The sequence below is a fragment of the Nannobrachium achirus genome, assembly GCF_963921795.1.
Source record: "Nannobrachium achirus genome assembly, chromosome: 10".
In the NCBI taxonomy this organism is placed as follows: Eukaryota; Metazoa; Chordata; class Actinopteri; order Myctophiformes; family Myctophidae; genus Nannobrachium; species Nannobrachium achirus.
In genome coordinates, this window is record NC_137819.1 from 9087964 (window position 1) to 9111154 (window position 23191).

The 23191-nt window shown below is 43.7% G+C and overlaps 1 protein-coding gene across 1 annotated transcript in view; it reads right to left on the reverse strand.

Moving 5' to 3' along the window:
* The window catches only part of cap2 (cyclase associated actin cytoskeleton regulatory protein 2), an 82804-nt gene extending 61395 nt beyond the window's left edge, over nt 1–21409 (reverse strand). The window contains exons 1-3 of the mRNA XM_080735828.1: nt 21229–21409; nt 1766–1898; nt 1077–1177 (exon numbers count right to left, since the gene is read on the reverse strand). Of these exons, the coding sequence (XP_080591954.1) occupies nt 1077–1177; nt 1766–1889 (225 nt within the window). The 5' untranslated portion in view covers nt 1890–1898; nt 21229–21409. The remainder of the gene's footprint in view (nt 1–1076; nt 1178–1765; nt 1899–21228) is intronic.
* Between the last annotated feature and the right edge of the window lie 1782 nt (nt 21410–23191).

The following is a 23191-nucleotide window of genomic DNA, read 5'->3' on the forward strand; positions in this document are numbered from 1 at the left end:
CAGGATCATCATGTGGATTTAGACCAGTGGTTCTAAAACTTTTTGGGCTTCAGTACCCCCTTTTCCTGATTGCTGAATCTAAGTACCCCCTTTAATCCAGTGACCCATACAAGTCTGTAACTCTGACAGTGTACAAATGGAACCAAATGAACCCGTTAGGGTTCATTTGGTTCCATTTGTACACTGTCAGAGTTAAGGGGATACCTTGAAATTTGGTAGTTTGAGAAACACTGCTCTAATCGACAACATTTTGACTAGAAAATACTGACATCAAAAGTCCAGTTTTTACGTCAATAATGTTGAAAATAAAAGTAAGTAGCCTGTTTCCTATTCAGTAACAGTAACATTTTGTACTTAATTTGGTTTAAAGCTACGTATACAGAGCAGCACGTTCACATACATTTGTCAATGTTTTATCATTAAACATAACAGTAACATAAAATAAATGTTTCCATTTTCCATGTTCTCTCAAGTACCCCCTGTAGTACCTCCGCGTACCCCTTGGGGTACACGTACCCCCATTTGAGAAACACTGATTTAGACGACACGCTTACACACGGCCACGGCCACACGCACAATTTACAATTTAGGCATTTAGCAGACACTCTTAAGCCAAAGCAACATACAATAAGCAAGGTAATACATCAATACATCAAATGCATAGAAATATCAATCTAGAGAAAAATAACGTAGGTACTGTATAGACCGAGCACCTAATCAGTAAAAAAGCTTTATATGTTTATGAACAAAAATAATTATCTAGCTTTCATGTATAGTCATTTTAGGCAGAGCCATGGCCAGCCTAATCAGCGCTCTCTGCCAGCTCTCTCGAATGCGCCCCTCTCCATTCGCGTGCACGTGATTTTTGCGGCTTTTGGGGTGTTTTGAGTGGCTCATTAACTGTCGGTGGAGTCTGAAGAGGTGAGTCTTCAGTCCATGGTGGAAGCTAGGGAGTGAGTCTGTAGTTCTAAGTGCAACAGGGAGTTTATTCCACAGTTTGGGGGCCAGGAGGGTGAATTCTCTAGGACGAGTGGACTTTTGTCGCACACACACGCGCACACACACATCATACTTACATGTGCTGCTACGTCGTCTCCCAGAGCGCGGCTCTTCTCCAGGTACTCTGACACAGGACCCCTCAGTAACAGGTCAAAGGCCTCCACACCCTGGGCCAGAGCTGGGGACAAACACATCCTAGCTGTTACTGTATGACAGGGGTTTGACTTCTTTTTTTAATCTTACATGACGCTGTGACGCGTTGTGAGCTTGTAGATCTGCAATTTTTTGCCGTAGACGTAAAAAGAACTCATCAAGTGCAGTGCTAACCATGCCTGTTTTTACTAAGCATAGTGAAGTGATATTGATGAATTCCAAATATCAAAATAATTCTGAGGCATCCCTGGACTGGCATCACGGCACCCTGGAGCAGTGGTTCTCAGCGCCTCGAAACGCGAGGCGTTGTGAGCATGTAGATCTACTTTTTTTTTACAATAGAACCGTGTTATACAAAATGTAACGCCTCAACTCTTAGTGCTCGTCAGAGTGGAGGAGGTCCCCAGTTAAAGTATGATTATTTGGGAGGTCGCGGCCTGAAAAGGTTGAGGACCACTGCCCTGGGGTGGCACAGCACCCCACTTTGAGAAACCCTGCTTCATGCATTTTGGAACTCTGAGAGATCTACAAGCTCGCAGCGCGGCACCGTGAGCTTGTAGATCATGCTATCGTTTAATAGCTAGAACATCAAATAATGGTTGAAGTGGTTCACCTCCGTCCATGCCGTTGACACAGCCGTCTCCGTTGCTCAGTCCGTTGCTCATCTGCATCTTGAAGGACACCTGCTCCAGACGCACCACCGCCTGCTCCAACCGCTCCATCAGCATGGTATCCATGGCAACCACCTGGACCAGGACAGTCACTAGAGTTACTATAGCCTCAGTAGGGGTCTACTCTAACGATAAAGTAACTGAAGCGAAAAAACTGACTTAAATTTGCAATGATCTACTATATCGTTTGCAAAAGCAAAATATCGTACCGTTTTGGCTTTGTATCGTATCATATCGTTTTAAAAATGCGGTAATCGGTATCGAATCGAAAAGTTATTTGTGCCTTGTATTTAGCAATTTTAAGAGGGAAATGAAAAAAGAGGGGTCTAATTACCTTTCCATTCCATATAGCTACTTTATCTATCGATAAATGTGTGTAATCTCTGTGTTCATGTTTGTCCTTATGTGTTGAAATATAATGTCCATGTATTTGCTAGAGAATCACAGCGTTTACTTCCATAATAATAGATTGTTTACACATATTACACAGATTTAATTTCTTCGCTAAATAGTTACTATATCGATTTTATATCATTGAATCGTATCGTATCGAATTGCCATGAATGAACCAATATCGTCCATGTATCGTATGGTCAACCATGTATCGTGATGTGTATCATATCACTGTTAAAATGTATCGTTACACCCATAATAGCCTGGGATCTTCTCCTACATTTTTATCCTAGGATTTTTATAACCCATTTTTTCACCCCAAGCTGTAATCCTGGGCTCTGCTCTCCCTCTGCCAACCTGGGGAGAGCCCCAAACTGAGCTCATGTTTCCTTCAGTGCATGAGGAGTGAGCAGGCCGCTTCTTATCACCTGACAGGGGGGAGTTTTCCCAGTTGGACGTAGCGTGTGGAAGGAACAACTCCAACCAGTTCCTTTCCGCGCCCCCAGCGCCCACAGCGTCCCCAGCGGGAATCAAACCCTTCTAGCTGTGAGACGACCTATACAAGCTCTTTGTGGTCTGCTATTTTTGCTATTTTTACATTGGAATAAAAAAAAGGAAAATTTGTATTTCATTTCAAATGCATTTAGTTATACTATACTTTATGAACTTGAACTGGTTGGAATAACGTGTTCCTTCCACGCGCAACGTCCAACTGGGAAAACTCATAGACTGTAGAAAAATATGGACGATGCGAAGCCATTGGTTTCTATGCAGCGCAAATGGCCCTTTCTACCCCTTAGAATGGGTGTGGCCATCATAGAATTGTAAAGGCATCAGAGATGCTATTGGCTGCCAACGGTCACGTGCAACCGCAGGGATACATGGGAGAATGTGGTCGGAGCCTCCCGAAATACAGCACACGAAGAAGAACACAGCCGGCTGGTATCAGTTTAGTTGGCCACGCCCCCCAGCAACTTTATAATTTATTATAAAATAAATTGGACCACATTTCGACAAAACGAATATGATGGTGATTGAAAGGCAATTTTTAACTAGCGATAGGAACCATACAGTATTCATGAAAATGTTAATTAAGGTTAGAAAACGAAAGGGGAAAATGAATGGGATCCAATGGAGCACAATTCTTTTTGCGATCGGCCGGGGGGGAAAACCAATCATAGGAAGTTTTAATTCCCTATTGGAGTCATTTTAAATCGGCAGAACTATGCCCCTGGGAAAACTCCTGCCAGGTGATAAGAAGCGACCACCTCAACTCCTCATGCACTGACAGAAGCATGAGCTCAGTTCGGGGCTTGACTGTTGGCAGCCAATAGCATTCCTTGGGTACCATTAAAACAATGATGGCGGACACCCATATGAGGGCAAAAAAAAAGCTTCATTTTGGCTCTGACAGAAACCAACGGGTCACGTGACGGTTCCCACCGTCTATGAAGAAGACCGGAGCAGACATGTTAACCCTTACAGTGCCCAGAATCACCACTAGATGGAACAGAGAAAATGAGCTCTAAAGATCCTGGATTGCATTGGAGTGGATGGCAAATATCGGCGGCGCGACGCTCTCGCGGGCCGTGTAAACAGATGACGGCCGGCGGCCCGGCTCGAAAATTAAAAAGGCACCCTGGACGTTAATACGGTCCAAACTGTCCCGAACTAGTTCGGGATTGGCACTATAAGAGTTAAGAGTATATGGATCTCCTCTGATGAGCCATCTGAGCTGCTGTTATCACTGAAGCCTGACCGTATCATATGTTAGCACAAACACCCTGCTCTGTCTGCAGCCAGTGATGTCATCCTGCTGACACGCACGCACGCACGCACGCACGCACGCACGCACACACACACACACACACACACACACACACACACACACACACACACACACACACACACACACACACACACACACACACACACACACACACACACACACACACACACACACACACACACACACACACACACACACTTTTTTCACTTACTTAGGCCACATTCACACAGGCACGTTTTATTGCGATTAAAGCGAATCCTGTAGCGTATTGTCGGAAAATGTGCATCGTTTGGGCATGTGTGAAGACGCATCCGTATTCTTTTGCGAATCAAAGAAACACATGCGAATCCCCAACAAAAACGGTGGTTTCGATTCGCTACAACAGCATACGGTTCACTGTTGCAGCAGGCAGGCTCACAGACAAAGGGGAAAGTGCCACGTAGGGCACGGACGGGATATAATATTACAGATAGGCTATGATATAATATCTCCTCTCTCTGCCTGCGCCCTGTGCCAAATGAAGACGCGTTCACTTTACGCACACGGAGCGCAGAGAGAGGGAGAGAGAGGAAGAGAAAGAGACAGACAGAGACAGAGACAGACAGACAGAGAGAGAGAAAGACGTTCTCCTCTGCATAAATATACCGGTATAAAGCTCTACTCTTAAGCTGGTTGCACACTGCACTGCGTTTTCTGGTTGCGTTTTGTAAAGCCGAAATCCTCGAAAGCATTTTTAAGGGCAAGAAGAGAGAGGGGAGAGAGAGAGAGCAAAGGACCCAGTGGCAACACTTGCGATAATCGGAAAAAAATCAAAAAATCAACCTTGGTCCGAAAATAAATATGAAACAGGCGGCAGTGTGCAAACGTGATTGTGAGGTTGATTTTTTTATTTACGCGCTCCGAAATTCACCCCGATATTCGGCCCGAAAAACACAGCAGTGTGCAAAGACCTTCACTCGAGTAATAATCTGGATGACTCATTTGATGACTCCACTTGAGTCATTTCAATTCAAAAGAAACTATATTTTTACCTGAGTCGTTTTTGGCTGCCTTTCAGTGGATGGAGGTCTGCAGTCCCAGTAGACTCTACAACCTTCAGGTTTTTTTTTTTTTAAGATTCAGGCCAAACTCAATGTTTTCAGGCTCACGTCAAGTGTTTCTTTCCTGGAGCGTCTTACAAAGACTTGGGAGAGAGATACGGTAATATCCAGTCTCTACTAGGGATGGGAGGATATGAATATTTCATATCACGATTAGTGTGACAAAAGAAATCAACGATTTACGATATTATCACGATAATCAAAATTAGGGATGGAGCTCGCAAATTTGTATTGATAATGAGCACCTTATCGATCCTGCTTATTGAGCCGGGCTTTTATCCAGCCCACTATTGAGCGTTTTCTAATATTTTGTGGAAAGATGTGAGACGACAAATTCAGAACATAAATGGTATATTTTTTTCATTGGCCAGTTGTTGTGACTGTGAGTTTGTGGCTGACCACCATCTATGAACATGACAATTGACAAAAGTAACAAATATTATCATTAAATATCATCAAAACAGTCATTCATTAAATGGCTTTATATTATGAATTAGTATTGTAATCATTTCTTGATGACCTCTTCTCTGTTTAAACATGACGCCATGGGCCGCTATGCTCGATAAAAAGCTTGATAAGCCCAAAGCTTATTGATACCAGGTACTCAATACATCTGTTATCGCAGTGTTTCTCAATCTTTTTTGGCTTGAGTACCCCCTTTACCTGATTTCTGAATCCAAGTACCCCCTTTACCCGGCAACAAAATAATATGTATAAAACTGCAATTATAGTATACATAAATAGTGGTATATGACGCTATATATTAAGCCCCCCATCCAAAGAATATAAAATCAAACGGTTTTCATGTCAATAACTTCTTTTTTAAAAGCCATCCCAGTTGCCTGGTACCATGTCATTTGGGTTAGCTACTCAGGCTCATATCAAGTTTCTCCATGTGTCATCATTAAAGATAACAGTACATGTTTTTTACCCTCCTCATTCAATTGTTGTCAATTATTTAACTATGAACAATATTAGCATGATTTATACCTCTATTCTTCTTTTTGGGTTAATTTTCGTGAGTAGTGCCTTCGCGTACCCCTAGGGGTACGACACGTACCCCCATTTGAGAAACAATGATCTGAGATTCTCACAAAACAATTGTTGCCTAGAGACCAGATAAAAATAAGAAACTCATTATTGAAGGAAAATACAGAATATATGAATGCTTGGATATGTTGTTTGCTTTCACCACCAACACATGCTGGCTTATTGTACTTGATCTGCTTTGAGAAGTTAGCAAACAATACAAATAAATAACAGTAAAAAAGTAATATTGAAAGACCAGAAAAAACACAAATGAATATATAAAGCAAACATCTTGTTGTGGCTCCAAACATATTTTTAATACGTTTTTGGCAAAAAAAAAAAAAAAAAAATCCTCTTTTGATCATAAAGTTTGCCTTCCCCTGATCTACCCCAACTCTCTTCACCAACTTTTTTCACCAAAAATAGCAGATCTACAAGCTCACAACGCATCCCAACGTTATCACACATTTTTTTTATTTATTCATTTTGGTGAACCCTGAATAGGGATGCTGGGGTTAAAACTTCAAGTACAGTATAAAGTTTATTTCAGTCAGTTCTGATGGAAACAGATATTTCTCCGTGACATAGCCTGCCGTATTCTCAGGTGGAAAGATGTACATATTTACCTAGTGTAATATATGATATAGGATTCTAATACTTAAGAGTGTAATTCAGGGGTGCCGTGGATGAAAAAGTTATTTGCCGGGGTGCCCTGAGTCAAGACAGTTTGAAAACCCCTGCTCTGCAGTATTTCTCAATATTTTTTGGCTTGAGTACCCCTTTCCCTGATTTCTGAATCCAATTACCCCCTTTACCCGGCAACAACATTTTGCTTATAAAACTGCAATTATAGTATACATAAATATATGACGCTATATATTAAGCCCAAAGAATATAAAATCAAACGGTTTTCATGTCAATAACTTCAACTTTAAAAGCCATCCCAGTTGCCTGGTACCATGTCATTTGGGTTAGCAACTCAGGGTCATATCAAGTTTCTCCATTTGTCATCATTAAACATAACAGTACATGTTGTTTTACCCTCCTCATTCAATTGTAGTCAATTATTTAACTATGAACAATATTAGCATGATTTATACCTCTATTCTTCTTTTTGGGGTAATTTTCTTGAGTACCCCCTTCAGTACCTTCGCGTACCCCTAGGGGTACACGTACCCCCATTTGAGAAACACTGTGTTATCGGGTTATCTGGCTACCCTTGTTTAGGGCTCCATCCCTAATCAAAATCCATTATCCTGGGGCGGAACATTTGCCAAAAAATGGCAGATCTACAAGCTGTCAACGTGTCACGTTGTGACGCGTTGAGAGCTTGTCGATCGGCATTTTTTTGGCAAAGATATTTGATAGAGAGTGAAAAAAAAGACTGCATCAAGTATGTGTATTATAAGTACCTTTTACAAATTATAGAAGGTTTAAGTGGTACCGGATATGCAGCTCAGCAAATAAAAGGTGAATTGATCCCAGTGCATGACGGAGGACGATGTCACGATTAAATTAAATCTCCACAATACGATTATCATGAGTGTTTTTTATCACGATAAACGATAATATCACGTATCGTCCCACCCCTAGTCTCTACTACGTCTTACAAAGACTTGGGAGAGAAGAGATACGGTAATGTCCAGTCTCCACTACGTCCCTGAAGACATTTGCAGCATGACCTTCTCTACAACAGTGGTTCTCAACCTTTTCTGGCAGCGACCCCCAAAATAATCATATCAACTGGGGACCCCCCACCCTGACAAGCACTTGGAGTTGGCATTACCTTTAGTTTGACTCCATCTGTTCCATTGTGAAAAAGGCAGATCTACATGCTCACAACGCCTTGCAATTTCAACCTAATATTTGACAATTTTGCCATCGTTTAACCAGAGGTATTAAAAACGGCTTAAAAGTCCTTCAATTGTCACTTTAGAAATGTGTAGATAGATACCCTGCATACACTTACACAGAATGTTGTTCTGTTTACTGTTAAGTGAGAAAACAATGTTAACCCATAGGCTAAACATCTGGAGACCCCCCGAAATAATTTGGGGACCCCCCCTGGGGACCCCCAGGTTGAGAACAGAAATCAGACATTAATTGTGCACACATAACTTACTTTTTCCACCACTGTTGTTAAGCGCCGGCGTAACCGCAAGGAAATAGCCAACACGCGTCGTCACCAACAAGCTTGTACAGTAGATCAGCTATATAAAACTGGGCCTAATATAGAACCCTGGGGGACCCCGGGCATTTACGTATAGGGTTCAGGTTGTTAATAGAACCTGATACACTAAGTTCTGCTCCAAGTGTGAAACCAGGACACAGGAGAACTCTCTCACACACACACGTGCACACGCACGCAAACGCACGCACACACACACACACACACACACACACACACACACACACACACACACACACACACACACACACACACACACACACACACACACACACACACACACACACACACACACACACACACACACACACACACACACACACACACACACACACACACCTCAGCAGAGGTGAGATACAGTGAAATAGGAACAGCACAGGTTTATTTGATTCTCAAGGGCTCTATTTTGATTGTCTGAGGGCGGATTCACACTGCGGTCTCGGGACCGTTCTCAAGGCTACTTGGCAGATGTTTTGACAGTGTGAAGCCTGCGGTTTTCCTCAGAAACGGATAGCCTCGAAACCACCTCAAGAGGTAGTCTCGAGACTGTATTGTGCGTCCTCGAGACCGGTGAGCTGCAGTGTGAAGCAACCGTCCACAAAAACGGAACGTGACCTCATATAAAGTCGACGAGTCAGGCGTCGCCACAAATAAACACTGGGTAACAGTTGTCGACATGGCCTGGTCTAACAGAGAGATTGCTTGCTTGTAGGGCTGTCTTCTGCGTCATTTTAAGCCCCGCGAATCGACGCCAATTGTTTGAGTCGAGGAGTCGAAAATGTATATATTTTTATATCACCAGTTAGCCTACTACTGCGGTGCGCTGGACTGGTGTCATGTACTTCCAATTGAGAGAAGTAGCAATTGGCGAACAGTTATTTATTGTCTCGCACCAGCGCACTGGCAGGGGTGAAAGTGAGACGGAACGGCCAGAACCACCGCTCCGTTAAAACATTCGGAGCCGGGACGGTGCTCCGTTAAGAGGAAGAAGCAAGCTGTCAAAATCCCATATTAAATAACCTGCCACAGCACAAACGCATGTCCAAGTCCAAGAAGTAAACAATCTAGCCTACTAATGTCAGATTAACATACACAGCTACTAGTTACATTTTCTAATTAAGTGCTTCTGAATTGTTCCAGTGTTTTTGTAATCCAAATGCTGTTTGTGTTTCGCTGCCTGTGTCCATGACATGTCTAAACTGCTAGCTCTCGTCCATGAGCTGTGCCTCCCCCATCCGTTTTTTCTGATACCGTTCTCGACACTGACTCATTGCTCTGTGTCCCGCGACTGCGGACTGGATCCCATCGTTCATTTAAAAGAGCCGTTCAAGAGAGCCGAATCGTTCGCAAATGTCTCATCTCTACTGCGCGCTGCTTGGGACGGGGCAGAGTTGGCCTAGCGGAGAAGTTTTATTTGTTTTAACGGTGTTATCGGTGTGCACTGCTGTGCCTGCTTGACGTGCTTGTTACCCTTAATGTGAATATTAAGCCACACTGTGGCTTGTGAAAGCGTTTCAATTGTAGGCTACGATGATTGTTAAATAATACAAATAATAACGTGCGCTGTGCTGCTGGACTCATCATTCTGCAAGTTTCTGCGCCTGGAAAATAGCAGATCTACAAGCTCACAACGCGTCGCGGATGCATTGTGAGCTTGTAGATCAGCGAACGTCACTCGACACCTACTATACAGGTCTATTGATATGCAAATAGGCTTGTTTCTTTGTTAAACAGTTGTCGAGGTGTGAACTTGGGGGGGTGCGAGACCCCGGCTCAGAAAAGGTTTGGGTCGTCGGGGGGCGCACGACCCAAGACCACTGCAACACTGTATCCACACTATAACTCTATGGTTCCACACTGCGCTGTCGCGCGTCGGAAACATGAAGAGGCGCATTGGATTGTTACATCAACTTTCGTGCCTGAATTTCTTGGCGACCAGAATCAGTAACGTCGCATAGTTGATGACGTCTGTATTCACTGGCGAGGCACTATGTGCATACCGCCACCTATAGGATCAGGATGTATAGTGCTAGTGGTCTCCAGGGAGGGAGAATCTTTGCCAATGTGAATGCTGGCCAGCGTGAACCAGCAACCGTTTTGAGAATCAGTTCTAATCAAACGGATTGCAGTGTGAATCCGCCCTTAAAGGGGAAGACCACCCATTTTCAATATTGAACTGTGTAATTGCGACCGTAGGTCGCACTTACTATCAAAACCTGCACAAACTGTGAGTGAGTCAGTCTGTCTGTCCGTCTGTCTGTCTGTCACACCTCACACGTCACACTATTGCCCTGCTCATATCTCCGCAACCGTTGCCCCGATTTTGCACACACGCTCCTTGGCTGCCAAACTACAACCTCCAAGGACCCCCGGAGCTCCAGGGACCCCCAGGTCCCTGGGGGACCCCCAGATGTAAAAAATGACCAAATGTGCAAAAATGACCAAATGACCACCCCAACGGGGCTGCTCACGGGGAATTCCCGGGGACCACCGACTCCTGGTGCTCCAGAACGGATGCAAAAGTGGTGCCGCCCCCAGTGGAGGACCCCCTCCACTGCAGCTCACATAAAATGCCGTAACTCGGGCTAGGAAGGTCCGGGAGAGCCACCATGAGCCACCATGAGGCCGATTTTTAAAACACATTTTTGGACACTGCTCCTACAGTTTTTGCCCTAAAATCACGCAAATCGCTACACAGTATGTCTACACTCATCCCATCACCATGAATATGTCCCATATAGCGCCACCTTCAGGCCGATTTTTAAAAACACATTTTTGGACACTGCTCCTACAGATTTTGCCCTAAAATCACGAAAATCACACACAGCATGTCTACACTCATGTCATCAACATGGATCAGGAAGATTTTGGAAAAACTAATTTTTGCCCTATTTGTGGAGATCTCCCGATTAGGGAGTCTTACTGGTAGTATACCTTAGAGGAGTTGTGTGGAAAATAGGAAAAAAAGTTCCCCCCCTTCTGTGTTGCCTAGAACTGGAGGATTGATTTGGGGGTTTGTATTGTAAAGTACAACTTGATGACATCACACATTGTACTTTACAATACAAACTCCAAAATCAATCCTCCGGTTCTAGGCAACACAGAAGGGGGGGAACTTTTTTTCTATTTCCACACAACTCCTCTAAGGTATATTAATGACATATTTTAATATTGAAAATGGGTGGTCTTCCCCTTTAAGTACCAGCTCTTATGCCTTAACTCAAAGGCCTGTCCATACTGTCTCTGACCACAGACCTTTTCGTCTGAGAGTTCCGACTTCAAGGTTCAAGGTTCAAGGTTGTACTTTATTGTTATGTCTTTTGTACAGGTACATAAGAGTAAAACGTATTTTTGTTCGGCATCCTTACAGACAATGCAGTGATATATATAAAATAAAGCAGAACAACAGACTGGTCTGTAGCAGTATAGCAAACCGCGGTCGTGTCTGCTTTTTTCGGCCGTTTTTCGCCGCGGACCAGGCTTTCAGACCACCGCGTCCGCCTCGCATCGCCGAGACACATCCATCGTGGTCTCTCGTGTGCCTCTACGAGCAGCGGTTGGGGAGTTACATGCCAGACTTCTAGACCAGCGTAAACAAAGCTGTTGAAGCAAGCTATTTCCTGAAAAGACGCAAGATGCACTGTAATTGGCCGGTAGTGTATCATGTGTGTATGATCTTCGATGTGATTGGCCAACATATACACAACGTATACAGATGATGCAGATTACGTCATTTTGCCGCGAAATCCCGCCCCTGTCAAGGCTAAGTAGAAAATATATAAAGAAAAGGCTTTTGAGGCTGAAATTAACGGAGTGGGGGTTCTAAAACTTTAGCGATTTAATAGTTAGGACAATTTTAAGATATGTTTTATAAAAAAAGTTACATAGTATAACTTTAAGACAATCAAAATAGAGCCCTCAATGTTAAATTGAACACAGAGGTTTTTTTCACTGTGAACATTGTGCTTGTCCCAGACAGGTGCTGGTGCATCATGGGACATGGTCTGCCATACAGACAGCTGAGTCACCGAGCAACAGCTGAGACGCACGCACGCACGCACGCACGCACGCACGCACGCACGCACGCCGCGCACACACACACACACACACACACACACACACACACACACACACACACACACACACACACACACACACACACACACACACACACACACACACACACACACACACACACACACACACACACACACACACACACACACACACACACACACACACGCGTCATCTTCAGTGCGACCGTGCTGTATTTCTGTCTGCTAAAGCCTGCTATGTGATCTCAGGGTCTATATCGGGCCATGGCTGCATGGGCTTTAGCTGCTGCCCTGCCATGGGCCCACTGTACTGTAAGCTATTTACAGGTCTGGAACCAAATGGACCCTTACAGGTCTGTGACTCAGAGTGTACAAATGAAACCCTTACAATCGTGCAGCACTCAGATCAGCTAACACAGGGATGCCGACAGATCCTTCGCTAAAAATCCACTCGTCCTAGACTCTTCTCCCTCCTGGCCCCCCAAACTGTGGAATAAACTCCCTGTTGCACTGAGAAAAACAGACTCACTCCTTAGCTTCCAACGTGGTCTGAAGACTCACCTCTTAAGACTCCACCTAAACCCATAGCACTTACTGTTGCACTCGCCTACCCTCGATGACCATACATGAAAGCTAGATATTAGCATTTTTAAGTTTTACAAAAAGGTTTATACTGAATAGGTACTTGGTCTACCTTCGTCATTGTTTTCTAGATTGATATTCATTATGCATTTGTTGTATTGTTGTTGACCATATTAATGTAACACCCTGCTTATTGTAAATAAGAGCTTCTGCTAAATGCCTAAATCGTAAATTGTAGTATATCTATCTATATTACATTTTAGCCTTTGCATAAAACTGCAAGGTCATCAAGGCTATGGTCAACTGCTATGGTAAGTGCTACAGGCTGAGATGGAGTCTGAAGAGGTGAGTCTTCAGATTACAACGGAGGATTGGGAGTGATTCTGTAGTTCTACTTTTAATTGCCTCAGCTCACACGAAACCTGGACCGAAGTGACACCAACAGAGCACCACCATGTGCCAGGCAGGGAAAAGCACAAAAAGGTGAGTCAGGTCCAGCTGGTCCCATCGCTGCAGGCTTTCACTGGACCCCACCGGCCATGGAGGATTCATGAAAAAACTACTTAAAACAGGGGTGTCCAAACTTTTTTCAAAGTGGGAAACAATAAAGAATATTAAAAAACCCAAGGGCCGATTACATTTCCTGACATAATGTACTTTTGGACGGACCATATCAAAGTCACATAGATATGCATCGCATTTAACCCTCTAAGGCCCACGGTTGTAATATTACAACGTTTGTATTTTATCCAAAAAAAGGTTTAAATCATTTTATTTTAGCTCCCCCTACCACCTAAACACCACCATTGGATTCTATTGTTTAGTATTACAATGCCATTGGCCACAATATTTGCATATAAATACCCCCCACAGGGGCTGCCATTCACACCCGCCACACCCGCTGAAATTCCAGAGTTTTGACGAACAACATCTCACTTTTTCATGGAAGCTATACCTCACAAAAACATAAGTAAAATGCCTGTACTATTTTTTTTGGTGATCATTAGAATGTCTAGAACATGTACATATGTTATTATTGTGAAAAATATCCCCCATATGTAAATTAGAGCATGATTTATGATTTTTGATTTATGGCTATAAAATCTTACAAAAACATTTTTTTGAAAAAAACATTACATTTTCCTCTTAATAGGACTCCTACAACACCATCTGATTTTTTTCAATTTTTTATTTCAAGTATTTCTTAATGCGGGCCTTAGAGGGTTCATATTTAATATCAATGGTCTTTTGTCAGGTGTATGCTCTGAAAAGAAAACACAAATAACTCCTTAAAGCCTTATTTCACATTACCAAATGTAACCAGACGTGCAAGGTACAAAATACAATAAAATAGCCTTTCTTTGACCCCTTCAGAATGAGACAACAGGGAACAAGGAATCCTGACAAATTATAATCTGGGAAAATATTCATGTTTGATGTTGCTGGCAGGCCGTTGATAATACAAAAGGCTTGTACGACGAACGCTGTGTCAGCAAAGCCTGTGGAATCATCAAAGATCTTCACCATCCTAAACACAGTCTGTTTAAGATGTTACCGCATGGAAAACGTCTACGCAGTCTCAAAGCTACTAGCAACAGACTGCAAAAAAGCTTCTTTCCACGAACAATCAGGCTCATTAACGAACTGTTAAGAACGAGAAAGATCCAGGGCAAAAGGAATCGCTAAACCCCCCTCCTTGTGAACCTACTTCACATAAAGAGATACTGTGATGTTGAATTGCACCTACTGTACATACATGTATACTGTGAAGTTGAATACTAACCTGTTGCACATAGAACATACTGTGAAGATGTTTACAAAAACGTTAAGTACAGTACAGTAGCAACTACTGGAAAAAATATGCTGTTGGCGTATAGAATATGCCAAATTTTATGCACATGTGAGGATGCTCTTTTCTTTTCTCGTTGCTCTTTTGCCTTTTGCACTCTTTCTGTTCTCATCTTTCTACGCCTTATTATTATTACCCTTTTTGTTATATTTTTTTAGTTGTGGTTTGCAGTTATTATATTGTTTGCTGTTATTTTAGATTTACCACTGCATTGTCTGAAGGATGCCAAACATAAACAAGTTTTACTCTTATGTACCTGTACAAAAGACGTAACAATTTAAGTACAACCTTGAACCCTTGAACCTTGAATACAATTTAGGAATGAAACCACAGGCCGTATAAAATGTGTCCTCGGGCTGCATTTGGCCCCCGGGCTGCACTTTGGACACCACTGACTTAAAACATACCATGAAGGTATTTCTTCCTAGAGAATTGTAGAGAGAGACAGGGTGACAACAGGTGTCACAGGCCCTGAGCCTTAGAACCCGGGAACCTGGGCGAGCATCTGTGTTGCCAGATTTTGTGAGAGAAACAAGCAACCAGGTCTAGGGGAAAACAAGCACAAAAGAAGCGACTAGAATACATGAGCACTTTAAACCTATACTCTATACCAGGGGTTAGTTACCTTTTTCAAATGAAGTGCCATGTTTTAATTTTCTTGATAGACCCTAACCCTGTGCCATATCAACATTACATTCAATTAACTCATATAGTGCCAATCCCGCGAAGACTTGTGAAAAGTACTCGAGTACCCGGAGTGCCAATCCCGAGTATACTCGTGAAAAGTAATATATTACTGTAACGGCGGTTACATTACCGAGTACAATGGCCGGAGGTCCGGAGCAGAAATCCGTCGCTGATTTGTCATCATCACGGCTCCACGAGCACAAAATAGTCATCCCATAACATTGAAGTGGACGGCCGATCTCATCTTTAATGTCCATTATCTCAAAACTACACTTTAGAAGCGAAGATGGAGGCAGATGCTCGCTTATGTTACACATGTATAAAAGCTCCGGTCCGCCATTACACAACTCCACGTGGACAAGGATCGGTTCCGGCGCAGGACGCGATGACGTCAGACCGGAAGTGTTTGCGCTGTGGACTTCTGGCCTTCAAAATAAGATAACGGGGGTGATGCCAACCTGAGACTGGCATCGTGGACTTTATAATCCGTTAATTTCATGGGCACTAAATGAGTAAGGATCGGTTCCGGCGCAGGACGCGATGACGTCAGACCGGAAGTGTTTGCGCTGTGGACTTCTGGCCTTCAAAATAAGATAACGGGGGTGATGCCAACCTGAGACTGGCATCGTGGACTTTATAATCCGTTAATTTCATGGGCACTAAATGAGTTAAGACACCACATCCAAATGAAGTATTTCCAACAGAGCAACAACCCACCGATCTCCCAGACTCCCTCCCCAATCAGAGTTCAGAGTTTGAATGAATGTAGCATTATGTACAGTGATGTCATTTGTATATAGATGTGAGCGGACTCACTACAAGAAAGAACCTCTCTCTCAAGCTTATGCCAGTGTGCCAGTGATCACCCTCCCCTGTGCCAATGTTGGCACCCGTGCCAAAGGTTGCCTAGCCCTGCTCTAAATATTGGCTATTTCAAAATAGCCGATGTACAGTACAAACTCACAACATGTCGCGATGCAAAGCGTGGTGAGCTTGTAGATTTGTCATTTTCAAAAGATCTTGAAAAAAAAATTGGAATATTTTATGAATATTCCAACAACACAAAGCGGGCTCCCTTGCACAAAACATTTCAGATGGGGGTTAGGGGACGAATAATTGGGGGGGTCCATGACATGAGAACCACTGGTTTAAATAATAATAGTTGGAAGCCTTTATCCAAAGCGCTTAACACGCTGCATTACATCACATCACATCACATCACACCTGCTCACCGGGAGCAACTAGGGGTTCAGAGTCTTGCTCAAGGACACTTCGACACCAACTCTGGGTGAGCCGTGGATCCAACTGGGAACCTTCCTTTGCCCAAGCAATACAGCAAGCAATACAACGAGACACACAACGGTCGCTTGGCCAAGGCCAACTGTAACCTAGGACAACTGTTACCTAACTCAACTGGAACAAAAGCCCATTTAGGCCTGAACACATTATGACGCGATATTTTATGCTTTAACTATTGAAAAATAGCAGATATACAAGCTCACAGCGCGGCACCGAGTGCCGCGCTGCGAGCTTGTAGATCTGCTATTTTTGAAAGATCTTGAAAATTAGAATTTTGACCCGATTCTATAAGTGTCTTTTGAGTCCTTCTAAGACCTCTAAGGACTTCTCCAGGGAGGATTTCTTGCTGTGTCTCCCTTTCTTGTTTTTATTCTTGTTTTATTTGCACTGACAAATGGACACTTAGCACTTACTGTTTGGCCCAGGCTGCACTATTAGGTTGTGTTGGTAGTATTGAGTACTATTGCTGTGTTGACATGGAGGTGAGATACTTGTGTTGCACTGACTAGCATTGAGTGTTATGAACACTTTAGTTTGGCACTGCATTTATAAGTTGGGCTTTAAGTATTGCTATTTGTGTTGTGACGTGACACTTACGAGCGTTGAATGGTTTTTTTGACACTTTTTATGTATATATTCTCCTTTTATTGTGACTGTTTTTTTTTACACTTTATGTATATATTCTTCTTTTATAGTGCCTTGCTCTTTTTTCTTACTGAATTTCCCCCTTGGGATAATAAAGGTATCTATCTATCTATCTATCTATCTATCTATCATCTATTTTTGACTGTACACAACAGTACTTTTTCTTTTCCTTCTTTTTCATACTTCTCTGTAACTTTGTTATCCTTAAACTTCTGTGCTGCCTCTGGGCGACTGATTCCCCCCCCCTTGGGAGATAATAAAGGTATCTATCCATCTATCCAGAGCGGCCACTCTACCTCTGAGCCTCTAGCTTCAGGTTGTGACATCATGAACGCTGTGAGTTTCTGGTTACACGATAAAAGGCTTCTTCTAACTAACATCGTGATCTTTATTGGAACTGGAGAAAAAGGAAGTCAAGTCTATGTGCTGCTGCTGTGTCTAAACACACTAGAGTTCGGTGGTTACAGGCCGTTAAGTTATTCTTTATCGTTCCCTGTGGAGGGAAACGTGTCATGTGTATCTGACCCCTCCAGACCATTAGGAGCAGCCTGCAGTCTGCAGCCACTGGGCAGCGCTCCGCTCAGGGACCCCCTCCAAGGCCAGAGCCTGCAGTGTGTGCCCTGCTCATCTCTTTGGCAGGGGTCATCATCACCATGTTGGTTTGCGGTGGACATTCTTGTCAAAATTCAATTTTTTGCCACGGACATACAAAATGAGAGGACAACAGAGGCTAAGCGTGTGATATCTGATATCATCATCATCATACCCGGAGGTTATGCAGGAACACAGGCTGAGTGGCAAAAAAATACTTTCTGGCCTTGACGGCTCATACATCCAAACAGCAAAGTCCTATCTGATTGCATTGATGAAGCAATACGCCACAATATGTGGTTGCCTGATATTTTATAACGGCTAAGAAGCGTGGTGAGACATGAGGCGAAGCCGAGTGTTTCCAACCCTCTCAGTCGTTATAAAACACAGGTAACCACATGCCTCGTGTGGATTATTGCTTTTCTAAAACATGTACAATATGGCAACATGAGAAATCATAGACATGTACCAATTAAAACTGTTCTGTTTCACTAATAATTCACTGGAAAGTACCGTAGTTCCCAGCTACAAGAAAGTAGTTCCCAGCCTTTTTGCCAACAACACAGGTGCAGATAATTGGTGCACTGTGGAACACTGTGGAAAGAAATAACGCAGTCTCATATGTCATATACCACAACAATTAAAGGGAAACCAGACAATCAGAATCAAGGAATGGAACTAGCCGTTTTAGAAACGGCGTTAAACAACGCTAAACTCACTTTGCCGCTTACTTTGCCACTCGATATGCCATTCACTTTCTGCATGTGCATCACATACCACCCTCTATAACAGGGGTGCCCAAAAGGTAGATGATTGAGCTATTCATTTTAAAAGTATATTTCACGTCAAAAATGTGTGGGCAGACTGGGCACCCCTGCTCTATAATATTAGCAGAAACACATAAGGAGAGCCCTGGATGCCCATAGCAGGTCTGTAAGAGTGTACACATGGAACCACATGGTCTATTTGGTTCCATTTGTACCCTCTCAGAGTTATGGGGATCCTTGCAAATAAAACATTTGAGAACCACTAGCAGCACTATAGTGGACTCATAATGTGCCATAGTGTTGTAGTAAATCAGTGTCTTACATATTGTAAAGAAACCTGGAGACTGAGTTCAGTTCAGTAATTGAGTCTTATGATGAAAATAAGAACATTATGGTGTGTATTAAACACACCAAACACCCCTCCTATTTGACACAGAGATTTTTTTTGTGAACGCAGATGACGAACAGATATGCCTGCTTATATAGCTTATATATCCATATCCGTGAACTGTGGAGCATCATATGTACCAGGAGCGCTACACATTTAATCACATATGTCAAAAACAGGTGCAGCATCTTTGTGGCAGAGGGCAAGTAAGGTAATGTCATTACTTGAGGGCGGCAGTGGCTCAGGGGTAGAGAAACCGCCTGAGAACACGGAGGGTTCCCAAAAGGTTCCCAGTTCGATCCCGAGCTCCCCCAGAGTTAGTGTGGAAGAGTCCTTGAGCAAGACTCTGAACCCCTAGTTGCTCCCGATGAGCAGGTTGGTGCCTTGCATGGTTTCCTCTGCCATCGGTGTATGAATGTGTGTGTGAATGGGTGAATGTGTGTGTGAATGGGTGAATGGGTGAATGTAATGAATGTGTGTGTGAATGGGTGAATGTAATGAATGTGTGTGTGAATGGGTGAATGTAATGCACATCATTGTAAAGCGCCTTGGATAAAGACACTGTATTAATGCACCATTTACCATTTTACTTGCACCAGCAGAGCAAGTGCTGCGTATGTACGTATATGTACAGTAGGTGTCTGCCCATCTTGAAGCCCGCAGCCCAATCAGAGACCAGAATTAACCAGCATCACCAGTGGTGATGCGCACCTCATGGCCCGCTCTGCTGCCTGGCACACATAGGGTACATCTCCCAATTCCGACATGTCTCCTTTCCGACAGACACTAAACCTATCCCTAACCCTAACCTATGGAAGTGTTGCAACTCCGACAATAAGAAGTCACTGTCGGAGTGGCGACATGTCGGAATGGAGAGAGCCCCCCCGCGTACATCATACATGGCCTACTTGTGCACAAGGCGCAAGTTGGCACCTCGACAGAGTGCAGTTCTAGTCATTATCAGCAATCAAACATAAAACCAAGGGTCGTCAATAATATGTCCGTACAAGGACATGTGTCCGTGGCAAGACTTGGTCTTCTGTGGCAAATGTAGTTTTTACACATCATTACATAATGTTCTTATTTTCATCATAATACCCAATTACTGAATGTCAGTCTCCAGGTTTTCTTCACAATATGTACAGTATGACACTGATTTACAACCACACTAGGGCATGTTAGGAGTCCAAGGCAAGGGGACACTTTAAGGACCCCCAAAACTGTGAGAGTGAACATCCTCAGAGTTACAGACCTGTAATGGTCATCTAGGGTTAGCTCTTTATGTGTTTGTCCACTCATTGTGTAAGTCCGTGACCGAAAATAGAATTGTGACAAAAAATGTCCACCACAAGCCAGCATGGCGAGGGAGGGACCCCTGCATAAAAGCACTAATGTGTTCAGCAAAAGCTCCATCCATGAATGCCCCCAGCCCAGTCACATAAGTCATCACGGATATAGTAAGTAGTGTATGGTAATAAAACATTGTTGTAATCATGATCACTGAGTGACATGATGACATGATGATGCTTTCTTTCACTAAACAACAAAACAGACACTCCACGTGGGGGGGCGGGGCGCTGCGACACAGAACAGAACCCAAAACAGAACCCCAAAACACATCATCACATTTCAACTAAAACACAAATTATTACAATTCCAACGTCGTTGCCGATTTATTTTCAGGAATTATGCAGCAACAGTAGCCTATAGCCTACACGCAATCACACACAGGGTAGCCCATACACGAAAACTGAGAGGTGACAGACTTACAGACAGACAACAAAACAACGGCTGGGCTTTAGTAAGTTCAGTTGTTGGGGGACATTATATTATGGTCTATTCTTCCATTCTTCTGCGCCTGCGGTAACAAATAGGAGAACAGAACGCACATTTTGGACTCTCCCCTCCTCTCCTCTCTCCCCCCTGTATGGGTTAGGGGCGGGGGGGGGGTATACACACACACACACACACACACACACACACACACACACGCCCTGTCAGGTCCCAGAAACATGCCGTTACTGAACAAAGGAACACATTTACCTCTCCTAAACTGGTGTCAGTGGAGTCTGTTGATGGTAGATATCCCAGTTAGGACGGTAGGTATGTTTGCTGGTCGGTTCGTCGCTGCTTTGAGCCGTTATGCTCGACCAACGGTCCCCAGTTATTATCCTTCTCCCCTGCTCTGCTCTGGTCCCGTCTGTCAGACTGTGGCGTCCACCGCACGCACGCACACACACATACACGCATGCAAGCACACACTGCAGGACCCCGGCAGGTTCCTAGGCTTCTTCCGGGACTTCCAAATTAAGCAACAACAGAGCAGCCTGGGTGAACATGAGAGCAGGGAAGACCCGGTCAGGACCTGCCGGAGCGGACGGACGGTGACTCAGTAGTAGCAGGATATGTCTGAGTGATGTCTCCTCAGTAGCACTTAGCAGTGATGGGCAAGCTACTTGGAAAATCCACCACTCATTATCAACATTGAACTATGTCAGTAATAAACCATAGAGTTGTTGTCTGTGTTGCATATGTAACCAGGTAGACCTGTTACTATGGCAGCACCAGCCAGGTGCTCCTTGTTGCAATTAAGGGTGGGGTTTATTGGCAGAGAGGGTTTAAAAGGGCTGTGCTACTTTCATTCAGGGGATCCCCTAGCTGCTGTAAGGTTGGTGTGCCTGAGGAGGACAAGAGCTGAAAGGCATGGCTTATCTAAATGTGTCGGCATATTGGCCTGGTGATTTAGTTTATGGTAAGAATGATGTCCTTATTCCATGCCGGTGCTCCTTCTCCTCCTCTGTCACGACAGCCCATATGTGGTATTGTATGTTGTTTATTATAGTTGGGTTTTAGACTCTAATGTATTCAAATGTGTATTGCTTTTATAATGTTAAATGAATACTGAACTGAAGGCAAAACAATAAAGAGCCTTTTTGTAATTATTCCTTGTCTTATTTCCATGCTCATCCTTGGTTACACGAACCTGTGCATTGCATAATATGGTATATTGTCTTGTTAAAGAGGACCTTCCCTCTAGAAAAAGGTGGCGTTGTCTAGTAGGAATTTTATAGTATTACCCTTAACGCATCTACTGCCTCTTAATCTGAAGGTTGCTTGGTGCCTCGGCGCCACGTCGTTTCCTCCGTCGGCCGCCGCTATTATTTTGAAGGGCCGGAAGGGGGTTGTTTTTGTTTTTTTGGATTATCACTTGACGGCAACGATTACGTCATCTAGTCACATGACAGTGTGCGACAAGAAGATGAAGATGGCTGCGCCCTGCCTTTTGCCTTGTTTACATTTAGATCTGCTGCAAAATGTCTCAAAATGGCTATTTTGTTTAAATGAAGTTTCTTTATGGGCCTCTCCATTGACTTAACATTGAGGAGCTTCACTTCGCGTGCACGCCCAACGTGCGTTGTAAACAAATCGCCGACATTACCGATGCGAGCGGGACCGGAGCGACATTAAGTAAGTAATAATATCTTTACTGTATATACAGTAAGATTCACAGTCCTCACCGTCAACGGCGCCATGGTATTAACCCTTTCAATGACAATCCTCACCGTCAACGGCGGCAGAACAGTTAAGAGTCCCCCCTGCTACATTTGGCGTAAGTCGGCAGGACCAAGACATTTTAGAGCATGGAAATTAAGTAAAAAAGAAAAAAAAAAAGTGGTAATGAGATTGATGCATAAGGGATCTGTTGGCATTTATTTGCTTGTACTGTTAATAGTGTGGTTCTGTCCTAGAGTGATGGTGAGGGGCCACCATCTGGGACTGCATGGGACTGGAGAGTGCTGTTGGTGTCATGGCCGTCATTGTTCACTACTGCTGCTTTCCCCTCAGAGGAACTGTATGAGGAGCATGTGTGGAGGTCTGGAGCTGAGGGTCAACGTATGGAGTGTGTGGGCAAATCAGAGGCCACACTCCAGTCAACCTCGATCAGCTGACCTATGGTATGAATAACTGAGGAGTCGACGGTCCCTATCCGTGGGAAGCGGAGTGA